This window comes from Neofelis nebulosa, chromosome 9 (assembly GCF_028018385.1).
Source record: "Neofelis nebulosa isolate mNeoNeb1 chromosome 9, mNeoNeb1.pri, whole genome shotgun sequence".
NCBI classification, from domain to species: Eukaryota; Metazoa; Chordata; class Mammalia; order Carnivora; family Felidae; genus Neofelis; species Neofelis nebulosa.
In genome coordinates, this window is record NC_080790.1 from 126,914,319 (window position 1) to 126,928,813 (window position 14,495).

The 14,495-nt window shown below is 57.0% G+C and overlaps 1 protein-coding gene across 1 annotated transcript in view; it reads right to left on the reverse strand.

Moving 5' to 3' along the window:
* Nucleotides 1-14,495, reverse strand: part of CDH22 (cadherin 22) — a 124,484-nt gene that overhangs the window by 12,776 nt on the left and 97,213 nt on the right. The window contains exons 8-9 of the mRNA XM_058685827.1: nucleotides 10,849-10,985; nucleotides 63-184 (exon numbers count right to left, since the gene is read on the reverse strand). Of these exons, the coding sequence (XP_058541810.1) occupies nucleotides 63-184; nucleotides 10,849-10,985 (259 nt within the window). The remainder of the gene's footprint in view (nucleotides 1-62; nucleotides 185-10,848; nucleotides 10,986-14,495) is intronic.

Consider the following 14,495-nt stretch of genomic DNA (forward strand, 5'->3'; position numbering starts at 1 on the left):
TGGATAGAGGGTGTCCCGGCCAGTCCCGGCAACAGGCCCCCGGCCCCAGCCCCTCAGTGTACCTGTCCTGGCTTGGCATCCTCGCACACCGCTGCCTCGTAGGGGGTGGCCAGCTCCGGGGGATTGTCGTTCACATCCAGGATTCGGATCCTTAGGGATGCCCGGGAGAGCTGGGCATGATTGTCTGCAGCGAGATCACAGGAGCAGGGTGAGAGGCATCCAGTGCGAGATCTAGACAAGCCCCCATCTGCTGCTAGGACCAGACTAGGCAGTGGGGTCATGCTGAGAGATCTGTGGGTTGATCAAGCAGGCAGGAGGATCAGGACTGAGGACGTCTGGCATGAGTGGGTCACCAGCACTGTTGCCGTCACCATCCATCACCACCCACTAGGTCATCGGTGTAATCATCACTGTCACTGTCACTGTCACCGTCACTACCATTGCCTTTGGCATTGGCACCCCTGGTATCATATCATGTATCATGGCAACCTCCACCACCGTAACCCCCAGTGCCGCCCCATCACCGTCGTCAACACCATCGCTGTCACCCATTACCAGCGCCATTGTTACTGCCGTTACTCCCACCGTAAAGACCCATATCACCGTCCTATCACCACCCCTACTCCCACGCCCAGCAAAACTGTCACCGCCGTTGCCATCAGCCAACATCCTACGCTCAACATCCCATCACCATCGAGCACACAGAATGCGCCTGGAGTATCCACATCCATTATTTCAGGTACCCTGGCGGAAATCCTGGGCTTTGGTTCAATGTCGATCCCCGCTTGGCAGAAGAGAAACTAAAGCACGAGAAACATGAAAGAAATGGGCCACCGGCACCTGGACTCCCAAACCTCTGCCCTTTCGAGAGCTGATCCTGAAAGGGCAAGACAAGGCCACTGGGTGTGAGTCTTGGCCGGGGCCCTCAGCAAAACCGTGACCTCCCCACGCTTCTACCTGTGATGTCTTTGAGGTCAAGGTCCCTGTTGTATTAATCCCTGGGCCCCCGGCATTGTGGGATACGGCCCAGAGTAGGTTCTAATACATCTGTTGGACGAATGAATGAAGTCTGGGAGGACTTTCACGGAAAGAGACTTGAATTCCTGGCGTGGCTCTGTCTTTGACCCAGTGTCTGATCTTGGGTAAGACCTTTCCCTCCCCGACATCACTTTCCACATGTGGACAATGAGCGGAGAGCATAGTGATTCAGAGCAAGGTCTCCGAGACAAGGTGTTCCGATCTCAACTCCGCCACTTAGTAGCTGTGTGATTTGTGGCAGGTCGCTCGACCTCTCTGTGCCTCCACTTTCTCACCAGCAAAAAGGGGCTCCTAGCAATGGGTTGGTTAAGAGGACAGATTGAGTTAGTATCTGCAAAGCACTTAAAGGTGCGTATGTAACACATACAAGTGCTATATGAGGGTTTGTTAAATAAACAGACATCCTTCAAGGGTCCTTTCAGCAACGACATCAAGTGATTCAAGGATACCTCGTCCCAGCCTGTCCTCTCTGAGCAGCACCCTGCGTGTTGGCCTTTTCTGCCCCTTGCCCCTCAAACCTCTTGGGTGCTCGTTGGTGCCCTGCTCTCAGCTCTCTTAGTCATGAGTTCGTTACTGACAAGCTTTACCAGCCAGCGACCTCGAGGACTAGGAGAGGAAGCCACCCCTTTCAAGCAGTGACCTGATGGCTGGGTCTCTGGCCGGGAGCTATTTTGCGGGGGAGCCTGGCAGCTGCCAGGCAGCCAGGAACCCCATGAGTTCTGGCGGGGAGTGAGGTTGATCAGCTGCCTCTTTTCACTGAACTCAGGGGCCACCGCACACAAAGAGAAATGGGATTGGGAGGCAGTTGCAGCCATCTCCCGGGGGTCAGGGAAAGGAGGGGGGCGAGGCCTTAATTAACTCAGACCCCGACCCCTCTCTGGAGCTCCCCGTAGCCAGGGGCACCTTATCTTCTTAGCTCACCCAGACCTGCTGCTTCAGTGATTAGAGGGGGCTTTTCTGGGGGCGGGAGATTGGAGTCGTGACTGGGAATGCCCGGCAAGCCGTTATTTTTAAGAGCGTGCTGCCAGAGAACTTAAACAGACAGAAGGTGGGTGCATTTGGGAGGAGAGGAGGTGGGGAGGGTGAGGCCCGCTGCCAGGACCAGGCACCTCTCTCCCCGCTGAGGCAGAGGGAAGGGGTGATGGAGCCTATGCGCCATGCAGAAGGGGGACCCCAGAGCGGGGCGAGCTTCTCCGCGGCAGACCCGCTGTGGAGTGTGGGGGTGGGGGTGGGGGGGCTGGGTCCACTGCTGGCGAAACCCGCATTGTTGCACCATTCCTTTGGGATCTGCTGGGCCTCTTCTGGCTCTCTCCCCCCGCTTTTTTTCCCCCATCTCTAGCTTTATCGAGACAGAATTGACATATGGCCTTGTGTAAGTTTAAGATGTGACGATTTGAGACACGTGTATCTCGTGAAACGTGTCCCATAACCAGGTTAGTTAACCCATCCCTCACCTCACATAATTACCTTTTTGTTGTTGTCCTACCTTAAAATGTCACAGGTCACCACTTGGGGAAGGCCTGAACCCTTTGGCATAGCTGAGGGTCCGGGATCTCAGAGGCGGGGCAGCTGAGTGAGCGGGGAAGGGGGTGCCTCTAGGTTGCCAAATTTGCCACCTGCAGAGCTTATCCCGGGGCCCCCTGAGTTTGGGGCTGGCCTGGCACCCCCAGAGCTTGTGGGCCAGCCCTCCGTCGGTCTCCGGTGCCCATGACATCACGGCGGCCTCCAGCCTGGCTGCACATTTAGAATCGCCTGGGAAAGCCTTGAGAAAGCACTTATGCCCAAGGCTTAAGGTTTTTTAACAGCTCCAGGAGTCTAATGTGTGCCGAGGGTTGCCAGCCACGGCCCCGGGTGACTGGCGGGTGGGGGGAGTCCCACCTGACGTCTTACTTCTGGTGGGCTTCCTCCAAACCCCTCCTGATCAACATCGTTTGTGATAATTGCTAATAATGAATTCGTAATGTTACCCATTTAAATGTTTCTGGGAAAAAAACAAAGACTCCATCAGTTAATGGACCTTCACCGCTGTGCGGGACGTTCCAGTTTATAACAAACTTTCGTATCTGTGACCTCATTTGACCTCAAAACAACCTGTAAAAGAGGTCTGGCTAAACCCATTTTGTAGAGGAGAAAACTGAGGGCCAGGACTTTGCCCAGAGCCCCAGGCGAGTCCGTGCAGAGCTGGGTTGGGACCTGGGTCTCCTGCCTCTCAGGCCAGTGCTTGGTCTAGACACAAGGCCGGCAGACTCTCCTGCAGCCTGGATGTGTGGCCCTCCGGCTACTGCTCGGACCCAGGCCCAAGCCGACCTTCCCCAACACCCAGCAGCAGGTGCCCTGGGTGCCCCATGGGCCTCAACCCCCCTCTTGGCATCTATGTTCAGCTGACTGACATGCAAATTAGTTTAATTATTTCTTCTTCTAAAATAAATTATATTTTGCAGTAGCTGCAATATGTTGTGTCAGGCAAAATTGCATTCAATATTTTTAAACTAATTGATGCAGCCTTGAGGAAGGCTGATTGACAGCCCGGAGCTGAGCAGGCCTGCAGCCTTAACAGATTCCTAAATGAAAATTAAACGTGCTTCGGCCTGGTGCTTCCTCCCCGAGCTAGCTCACTATGAATCCGAGAAGGTGGCAGGTGAAGCCCTGGGGGCCTGCGCGGCCGAGGAGGCTGGACAGTTCAGTGGGTGCCTCAGGAAGAGACTGGACTCGGGGCAGGAGAACTGCTGTACCACGTGGGCAGGTCTCCTTCCTTCTCTGGGCCTCAGAGCCCCTGACGTATAACGGACAGGGGATTGGACTGGGCGGTTTGGAGCTGAGACTTCTGGGTTTTGCTGACAATTATGAATTGAGTGCCTCCTTTGCGCCAAGGACTTAACGGTGAACGAGACCAACACGGTCTGTCAGTCTGGTGGCGGGGATAGACATCACTCCAGACTCCGATAAGAGCTAAGAGAGAAAGGTTCGGGAGCGGGGTGGGTGCAGGGACGTTTTCCCTGAAGTAAGTGACCTTTGGGCTGAGATCCAGCGAGGAAGTAATCAGGTGAGGGGGATGGGAGGGAAAGGGAATGGCATCTCCCCGAGGGGAAGGGCGGGCTGCAGATAATGAGGTCCTGGATCCCCTCCAAGGAAGACCCCAGCCCCTGGCAGGTACTTACCTGGTATCCGAACCAAACTGGGCTTGGAGGGCTGGGGGCCACTGGGAAGGGAAGAGGAGCTGGGAGCTGGCCTGGTAACTGTTAGGGGCACCCCTAGGAACGTGAGCCTGCTTGGAAAGACATCAGCAAACACCTATGGAGCATGCGCTGTGGGCCAGGGTCTGTGCTGCCCCATTTCATCCTGTCAACCGTTGTGGGAGGTAGAGACTAGCATTATTGGCGTTTTACTGATGAGGAACCCATTCAGAGAGGTCTCCTAGGGAACAACCGATCAATCTGGGATCGAACCTGGGTCTGGCTCCAAAGGCGGAGCCTCCAATCACCAGGCGGTACTTCCTTTCTTGACATCTTTAGCTGTCAGAGTCCTACTCGCCTCAAAGTCCTGAACGAATGTCTCTGCCTCCTCCTGGAAGCTCTCCCTGACTGCCTCAGTCCTGGGCCATCAGAATATACACCCAAGTCCTACATGCTCGCAGGCCGCATGCAATCTTGCCGCTATCATCTCCCTGGCTTTGTCCCTCACCCACCCCTCTTTGGCTCTGCCCCAACTTCGATCCTTCAGTTCTTTGCCCAGATGCCTTTTCAGAGAGACCTCTCCTGATGACCGTATTTAAATACGCCCCTTGCCACCCCACCAGACACTCCCTTCCCTGCTTTCTCTCCATAACGCTTACCCAACACCCCCTCTGTTTTGCCTTACTCCAACTTGCTCATCACCGATCTCCCGCACCGGAAAGTAAGCAGAATTTCTGTTTTGTTTACCGTGATGTGCATGGCACATAGTAGGTGCTTAGTAAAGATTGTCGAAGGAATGGATTTCACTGTCTATGGCATCCCTGACTATGCTGGGATGCTGGGGAGGCCACAGGGAGAGACCAAGCCCTCTTCGGATGGACTGACCCTGTGGGGGCTGCACCCCCTCCAAGGTCTCTCCGTCTGGGAACCAGTCAGCCCGTGTGACCCTGTTCCTGCCTCTCTCTTTGGACTAAGGTTTTCTCATCAGTAAAACAAATAGGAGCTGCACTCTGAAGTTCTTGGCTGCCACAGAGAGAGTGAGAAGTCAGGGCGAGGAGGGAGGGACTGGCGGGGAGAGGGTGGGGGGAGGGGCGGGGGGAGGGGAGGGAGAGAGGTTTGGGGGCAGCTCAAAGGCACCTCCTTCCCACTCACTTGCGGTGGGGGGTGGGCAGCAAAGCCGGACCCTCTTCTCCAGTCCCCCCCCCCCCCCCGCCCCTCCCTCTCCCGAGAGAATTAAATTGCATCCAAACACCAGGCTCTGATTAGAGCTGGCCAGCTGGGCAGGAAGATTTATCATCCCAATTACCCGCTGGCCAAGACAAGCGTGCAGACCGGTGAGGGGGCTGGGTGAGCAAGTGGGGGCGCTCCAGGGGAGGGGAGTCAGGGCTGTCGAAAGCGGAGTCCTTACACCCCTGCCCTGTCCCAACTCCCCTGTAGTGGGACCACCAGGTTTAGGCACCCTTCCCCGTCTCTCTCGTCTCTCTCGGGACTTTGAGATCTCTTTGGCTTCCTCCTCTGGAGGCTTTGACTTTGTTGGGGGGAGGGATGTGTAGTCCTTCAAAGGGTGAGGGGGGACTTCGGGGTGAAACAGGAACCCTGGAATGGGCTGGGTGGGAGAGAGTTTTCCTTCCTAGGGCTGAACTGGTCCTGGAGACTCCACGGACATCACGAACCCTTTATTCCAGGCGTCATCTGTTAGGTACTCAGATGGCACAGGATTCTGGGAGGCACCCATGGCGCGAGGAACCCAGGCCTGGTTTACATACCTCTGGTGATGGGGAGTTCAGTGCCTTTCAAAGCAGCCCCTTCCATGCAGGGTTGTGCCAAGCCTCTTGCCCAGACTCTGCTCCCCTGGCGCCTCTTCCTGACCGTCCTAGCCCTGCCCTCACACCCCCGGTTCGTGTCTAAGCCTGAGTCTTCACAACGGCCTCCCCTCTGTTTTCCTGCTCCAGGCCAGCCCCCTCCTGTTCAGCCATGAGCCCAAGTGAACGTTGGGACCGCTCATCTGACCGTATCAGTCTTCTGCTCAAAGACCTGCATTGGTTCCCCATTGTCTCCAGGAGATGTCTGGCTCCGCACAGGACATCCAAGGCCCTTCCTGTAGAGGACCAGTGAGTTTCTGCATGCTCGCCTCAGCGGCCTGCTGCAGCCGGCCCCCAGCCCCGGACCCTGGCCACGCTCCGTCTCCCTGTTCTCAGAATGGCCAGTGGACTGCCCAGCTTCTAGATCTTTCTGCCTGGAGCCTCCAAACCCTCTTTCCTCAGCCCTTTAGACCCAACTCACATGTGCCCTCTTCTAGGAAAGGCTTTTTGCCTTCTTCCCCTCCAGGTGGGCAAGTCCCTTCGTGTACCTCCTGAGTGCCCACTGTCCCCTTACTTCCACTTTGTGTTCTAGCTGACTGTTGGCGTGTCTAGCCCCTGCCCCCCCCCCCCCCTTGAGCTCGGAAGGCAGTGGCCAAGCCTTGTTTACCACCAGGTCCCAGCACCCAGCCCAGGATGGGTGGTGGCCAGAGGCCCTCAGAAAACACTGGCCCAGGGTAGACGTGGGGCACCGTCTCACTCCTCTGCAAGCCCTCACCCCCATCCCTGCTCCTTCCTCCAGCCTCCTCAGATCCCCCTTCTGTTGTCCTCCTAAGGAGCACTGGACTGGGAGTCATAAGGCCTTACTGGTGGACTTGAGTAAGTTGCTTCCCTTCCTTGGGTTCAGTCTCCCCAGCTATGAAGCGGGGGCGGGTGGCGACTGCAGTCCATCATCTCTGACATTCCTTCTGCCCTCCGATTCTTTCTCTGGCTACAAATAGCACGTACTGTGCGTTGGGAACCATGCTAGGCACTTTGCATGCACAGATTAAAATGTACACGACACGTTCGACATGATGTCTGGCATACCGTTAAGCGTCAAATAAGTGGAAGCGGCTATTATCGTAAAGACATTGTAAAGTTATTATGTTTGCAGCCATCTAACAACAGTGCCACTTTACAGATGAGAAAACTAAGGCAATGAGCGGGGGGGGGGGGGGGGCGGGGGGGGACTGACCTGTCCAAACTCACCCAGCAACTGGCACAGAGTTCTTGCCTGCCACGCCCCCTGCTTTCCTAACTGGGCGGGTCAGCCCATTCATCCGTCCATTTGGTAAATATTTACACACGCCTACTAAGTGCCAGCCCTGCATGAACGGGGCAGATGCAGATGAGACCCTGCCCTCATGGAGGGTACCGCTTCCTGGGGAAAAGAGATTAGCTGCACACGTAAATGCATATGTAAATCATAACGCGAGCTCCGTGGTATGACGGAAAAACCAGGGTGCTGTAAGACGTACTCGGCCTGGGGTGACCCAGATGGGGAAGCTTCTTGCTAATCTGGTTAACTCTTTGCTGTTCCTTGCAGCTAGTGACCACCCCCTCCAGACCAGCGTAGGGCCAGGCGATGCTGGGGGAGGGGGCCGGATGCAGCCCCTGGCACCCCCATCCCTGGCACTGGCTTTCCAAGTCCACACCCCCGTCTCTTTGAAGACTGTCCCTTTACAACTGCCCTTTCCACCGAAGGATTCAGACACAAATTGTACTTTAAATTCAATATTGGTCATTAATATTTCATGATTACAAAACGTTAAAGATAATGTCAGTGGAAGGAGCGTCTGCATGGGCAGAATGGATGACTCAGAAGTTCGGGGAGAGGGGAGCCGGCATACTAAGTGGCTTGGGAGTGGCAGTGGCTCCTGACCGACTGCAACGTTCTCCAAGGGGGCTCACCAAATATTTCCCCTCTGATTCTTGTCGCCTCGTGTTTGTTACGCCCGGAGCAAGTGGGGCCACTGTGACCCTGCCAGCATCCTCGGTTTCTGAGCAAGTCAAACGGATGCTTCCGCAGGGGGGCATGGGCGGGCAGACCCACTGGCATTGCACTTGGCTGGCTGCTGGGAGGCAGGAGGGCTGGGGTGGAGCCCTGGCGCCGCACGGATTTGCTCTGTGACCATGGTGCCATCGCTGTTCCTCCCTGAGCCTTTATTTCCTCATCTGTAGAGTGGGGATAATCCTTTTGCCCTTGTCTCACACCCATGGTGAGAAGCTGGAGTGGGTGGGTTATTTGTGACACTCTCGGATGTGTGCCTGGCACCAAAGAAACGCGACTCGAGGGGCATCTGGGGGCGAGCCGGGCTTTGGGGTCAGACAGGCTGGGGCTGGGAATGTGGACGAACGACCTCACCTCCCATCCACACGTTGGGGATAAGGGCAGAGCCGACACCTCTCAGGTGGGAACATTCAGCGAAGGCATCGCTGTAAAATGCCTTGCGCCGGGTTGGTGCTTAAGTCAAGTGCACAGAGTCAGGATCAATACATACCACTAATCGAGCACTTATTAAGTACTAGGCTAAGTTCTTTCCATGCGTGATCCTACCGAATCTTCCCACCAGCTCTGTGAAGTGGGAGCCATTCATTTTCCCATTGATTAATACCTGGTGAAGGTTGGGCAGGGGTTGTTGATTGCAGCTCAGAGGGGGAGGACGTCTAGCCCAGTAATCAGTCTTCTCCCTTCCGAGCCTCATCTACCCCATGCTCAGCTGCTAGGGACGGGTGGGTGGGGGAGAGGGGTGGGGCTGGCTGCAGAGAGTACCAGGAAAAGGGAGCCCACGTGGCAATGGCGTAGAGGGAACCAGGCAGGCTTGCTGCCCCTCCTTGGGCCAGTTTCCTCTCTGGGCCTCCATCTTCCCATCGGTAAAATGGGTGCTGATAGGTTACGGATCCTGATTCAATAAAAGTCCCCCCTAGAAAGCATCTAGCCCAGAACGTGTATTAGGTTAACGTTGTAAAATGTTTGTGGGAGGGTCCCCTCCACATTCTCCTGTGCGATGGCAGCGTTACTGACTTTGTGTGCCACTCTAGCTGCTTTCTGAAAAGAGACCCACTGGCTTCACCCAAGAGTGGGGTATCAGGCAGTGTGACAGGCTAGCGGGGGACACGTGTTTGTGGGCAGGGAGAGGAGGCATCTCAGCCCAGCAGCCAGGCCAGTCCCCCAGCTGCCCAGGGAGCAGGTTCAGGGAGGTAAGGGCGGGGAGCTCTCCTCCCCCCTAGTCCAGCCGCCACTTCCTCTTCAGCCACCTTTCTTATCTCCCTTTCATGCGGCGGAGGAGTGGATTCAAAGGCTCCAGAGCAGCAGGCACGGAGGTTTGAGCCAGCTTTGTATTTTCTTTTAAACTGAAGTTGAAAGAGACCAAGGGAACTTCAGCCGAGGGACTTCCTTGGCCCACGGGCCAGTGGGGCCCGCAAAGTGGGAGGGGGCCAGCAGGCGGAGGAGGAGGAAGGCTGGCAGGGGGGCTCACACGGCCCCGGAGGGGCTTGGGGGCCGAAGTGTGCAGAGGCAAGCCTGAATGTCGCCCACCCACCCGAGGCTCAGAGGCTCAGAGTCTCTCTGCTGTGTCAGGGCTGCTTACAGACAGCTCTGCTGGCTCCTGTAGCCTGAGAGCTGATGGGGGGCGGGGAGGGGGGAGGCTTGGAGCTTGGGGACCAGGGCCCGGCAGCATCCCTCGCTCGAGGCCTGCAAGTGCACTCTCCCCTCTCCTGGGGCTCTGTCAACCCCTGCGCTCTTAGCTCCTCACTTCCATGGCCTTACTTATCTGGACCCCATGCATAGATACCCCCCCTTTTCCCTCCCAGCCCACACTCCTCCCCGGTTGCCCACGCACACACGCCCTCTTCCAGAAACCCAGGCCAAGCACCTCAGAGTAGTCCTGGACCCCTCTCCATCTCTTACCTCCACGTCGGTCATTCTGTGGTGCCATTTTCAGCCTGTCTCCCAAAGCTGATCACATCTCGCACCCTCCGTGGCTGATCGCCCTGGCCCAGGCCACTATCACATTTAACTTCCAGTTGAGCCCCTGCTTTCCCCCTCAGCCCTCAGTCTATTCTCAAGCAGCCACCAGAGGTATCCCGTCAGGCAATGACCCCTCCTTGGCTCAAATGGCGACACCATCCCGTGATTCCCACCTCATTTAGAGTCGAGTCCAAAGACCTTACAATGTCTGATCACTCTGCCCCTCACCAACCATGCTGGTTTCCTCGCTGTTCCTCCAACGTGCTGGGCAAACTACTACCTCAGGGCCTTTGCACTGGCTGTTCTCTGTCCTTAGAACACTCTTCCCTTAGACATGGGACTGACTCCTTCACTTCAGTGAGGTCTCTGTGGAGATGTCTCCTTCTCAGAGAGGCCTTCTTCTAAGAGCACCAACACCCTCTTCTTCCCAGTCCCTTTCCCTGGCCTTCCTTCCCGGTTTCTTACTAGCCCTTCACACATCTGACATATGCACACCCTTCCCATCAGTTTGCTGACAGTCTAGCGCTCCCCCACAAAGACAGGAGCTTTTCTGTCTTGTTCAGGGCTGTATCCCCAGCCTCTAAAACAGGGCTTCGTATGTAATGGGTGCTCAATAAATGCTCAAAGAAGGAAGCCAGCTTCAAGACCGGCTCTTCGCCTTTCAGCTTGGGATCCTTCCCAGGTCTTTGCTCCTGCCCATCAGCTTTTGCCTCCTGCAACTCAGCCATCAGCGCTGGGTTTCTTTCTCTTTGCCCCGCCTCAGCCCCGCCCCTCACTCTGCCCTCGTCCCTCCCCCACCCCATATCCGCCCCGCCCCCCGGCTCACCAGCCTCCATGGCCAGCACCGTGATGTTGTGCCAGCCCGCGGTCTCGCGGTCCAGCCCCTTGCCCGTCACGATGGCGCCCGTGTCCGCATCGATATCAAAGATCTGATCCAAATCCGAGTCACGGTCAATGGCGTACCTGAGGGAGGCAGGGAGGGGCTGATTGGAGGTGTCCTGGCATCAGGTGGAGCCCATGCCCATGTCCCCTCCAACCCACCCTAAAAGAGGGACCACCTGCCAGGGAGACCCCGGGAGCAGAGACACTCTTTCCAACAGAGGAGCGGTGGAAAGGGATCTGGGTTTGGATCTCTGTTGCACCGGTACCTGCTGTGTGACCACCGCGGGCACCCTCAACCTTTCTGAGCCTCAGTTTCCTCAGCTGGGTAATGGGGCTGATAATTTGCACCCCACAGCTGTGAGGGCTGGAAGCGGGCAAAGCCCCTGGCACAGCGCTATAGCACCCACTGCGCATTCTATCATCTTTCCGTAAGAGGTGACCCTAGAATTGGGCTTGTCAAGGGGGCGGGGCAGGCAGTCCGGGCCGGGAGGGAACAGAGGTGCAAAGAATCCTTCCGAGAATGGCGGGCAGGGATTGTTCAGAGAGTGGCAAACGGTGCCAAACGCGCAGAACGGGGAAGCAGGCAGAGCGTGGCCCCGGCCCCCCCGGGCGCAGAATTCAGGGCTTGGACGTGGGGGGGGGGGGGGAGAGGGGAATTCGGAGCAGGAAAGAGGGGGTCGGCGTGGAGGCCCCAGCCCAGGGACCCGGGCTGAGCGAGTGCGGTGGCGAGGGGTCTGGGCGGCGGTGAGGGTGGGGGTGGGGGGGGGTGGCCGGCGGCCCCTCCCCGCCTGCGCAGCACGCGCGAGCTAATCTGCGGCTTTTCAGTTGCCGCGTGAAAAAGCCCTTTGTTCCGCCTTCTTCCCGGGCCTTTGTGCGGCGGCTCCAGGCCTGAAAGGCCCGTGTCCAACACATGTCTCGGGCGGCGGCCCAGAGAGGCCCCGCCAGCTCCGGCCGCCGCTTCCCGGCGCTGATAACGCGGGCGGGGGGGCGCCGCCGGGCTGTGCGGCCCACAAAGGCCTCGAATGCCAAGCAAGGGCGCATTGTGCGACGAGGACAAAGAAGCTCGGCAGGGCGGGGCTCAGCCTGAGCCGCCAGGCGGAGAGGGGCCCTTTCCCCATCTCCCAGAAGGGAAACTGAGGCCCAGGAAGGTGAGGACACGAGAAACGCCCCCTGCTGGAGGCACAAAGTCCCGAGGTGAGCCTTCAGTGGGGCTTAGCTGCATTACCAAACTTTCGGGGGCCTCCGTTTCTTCATCTGTTAAATGGGAATGATGACACCCAGTGGAACTGACGGGTCTGAGACAGAGCTGGGTTTGAATCCTGGCCTACTTCCTCTACCGGTGTGACCTTGGACAAGCCACTGACCTCCTTGGCCTCTGTTTATCTGGAAAAGCGGGTGATTTATACTCACCTCACACCGGTGTGGGTTAGAGGAGCTAATTCATGGGACTGGGCATAGGTGACAGCCCTTATTCTTTGCATAGTTACTAGGATGGGGGCAAAGGCGGCGAAGGCAAACTGTGTGACCAACTATAAAACGCTATGCCTGTGGGGATAGTGGGCATTACAGCCAGGCTCCCCAGCCCCCACTAACTCTCCTTCCTGTCCCTCAGCTGCTAAACCCACATCCTCCTTGCCCCTGACCAACCTGGGCCCTCCTGACCCGGGTGAAAGTGACCTAAGATGACACTTCCTTCCACTAGACAGCGCTTAATAGTTTGTAGCCTGCTTTTCCTGCAGCCAGCTCTCTGTGCGTTCCTTTACGCCCAGACATTGAGTGCCTCCTCTGTGCTACGTCCCGGGGATAAAAGGGCAAAACGAGATAGATGAGGTGACCACCTAGCATCCTGTGATGCTGATGGGATCTCCCCCGTCTTACAGAGGAAGACACTGGGGCTCAGAGAGGAAACTTGCCAAGCTTAGGACTGCCACGTACGGTTGTGCAGGCTGTGTCCTGCACAAAGGTACCAGGCTGAAGGGGTGAAGCGGAGTGAAAGTCTAACCAGTCAGTGTTCAGCTTGCCAAGCCACGTGTCCTAGCTGAGGGAGTATCTTCTCGGAGAGGGATTTTTTTCCTTATTTATGCAAAGATGCCATGTGGGCTAGTGATGACCCTGCCTAAAATTGCACAGGGACTGTCACAGAATTGGAATTTGTACCCAGACTGGGGACTCTATACCCAGAGTTCTTTTTAGCTCGTTGAACCACCCAAAACTGCAAAGCACGGTGCCTCAGGTCCCCTTTGCCCCCAGCCTGGCCCTGACAGATGCTGGGGTCCAGAGGAGGAAGAACCAACCTCTGAGTGTCAGCTCAGCTGGAAGGACCCTCCTCTTGGTTTTACCGGTGGGAGAACAGAGTCCAGGAGAAGGCCAAGGGCTGCACAGCCTGGGGCTCCTGATCACTGGGGGGAGCCGGGTGTGAGAGCTTGTGGAAGGATGCCTACCACCTTCTTGCTTCTCCCCTTCCTGCTCAGACCTCCCTCCTGTTCTCTCTCCTCCCAGCTTCTCTCTTTTGTTCCCTCCTGGAGGGGAAGGGGGCGGCTGGAATCTAAGTGGAGGCAGCTGTTCCCAAGGCCGTGGGGCGGGCTGCAGGGACCTGCCATTAACCAGCAAAAGACTTGGGGCTGCAGGTCAGCGTGGCTGGCTGAGCCCAGGTGGTTTTGTTCCAGCTCAAGAAGCCAGCCAGTGAGTGGGAGGGAGGGGTGGAGGGGCGCGGCAGGAGGCAGGGAGCACGACCTGGCAAACATGGGGGGGGGGCGGGAGAGGGGAGGCTTGTGGACCTCACGTGCAGGTGCATGAGTTGTGCGGCTGGTCTGTGTTGTGGGTGGAAACCGTGTGTGTGTGTGTGTGTGTGTGTGTGTGTGTGTGTGTGTGTGAGAGAGAGAGAGAGAGAGAGAGAGAGAGAGAGAGAGATACTGCTGTGCTGTTGGAAAAGCAAACGCTCGAAAGAGGCAGCCGCTTAGCCCTGGGTGTGGGTCCAACTCTACGATGCCCCTGACAAGTCACTTCCATCTTTGAACCTTAATTTTGAGCAAAATGGAAATGATAATCCTACCTTGCGAGTTGCTGGGAGGATTAAATGCCTAGCTGGGGGATAAGGTGCCTAGCTGAGCTCTAGGAAAATTACTCCGTGAGAGGGAACTATTGTTATTCTAATTATTATTCAGAACCGTCTGGTAAGGGGTACGCAGGAGCCCCTCCCATCCAGAATGTGGTCCGTGTGCTCTGGGTTGGGGGGGGGGGCGTTGTGGGAGGCACCCTGTATGGACGGCCCAGAGTATTGCCAGCGGGCTGAGAAGGGCAGGAGGCAGCTGTGAGTCTGGAAGGTCCACTCCTGGTTCAGTCCGCCAGGGCCTGGAGGGCAGGAAGGGGAAGCAGCACAGGTGTGGGTGGAGAAGTGCAGCGAGAGTGTGGGTAGGTGTCAGCTAGTGTGTGTGTGCGTGCGTGTGCCTATTTGTGCACGCGTGCAGGGGAGGCCCCAGGATGGAGGTCTGGAGTGCCGATCTGGTGCCCAGCGGCCTACGTTTGAAATCTAGCTGTGTGGCCTTGGGTAAATCACTTAATCTCTCTGTTCTTCAGTTTCCTCCTCTTAAG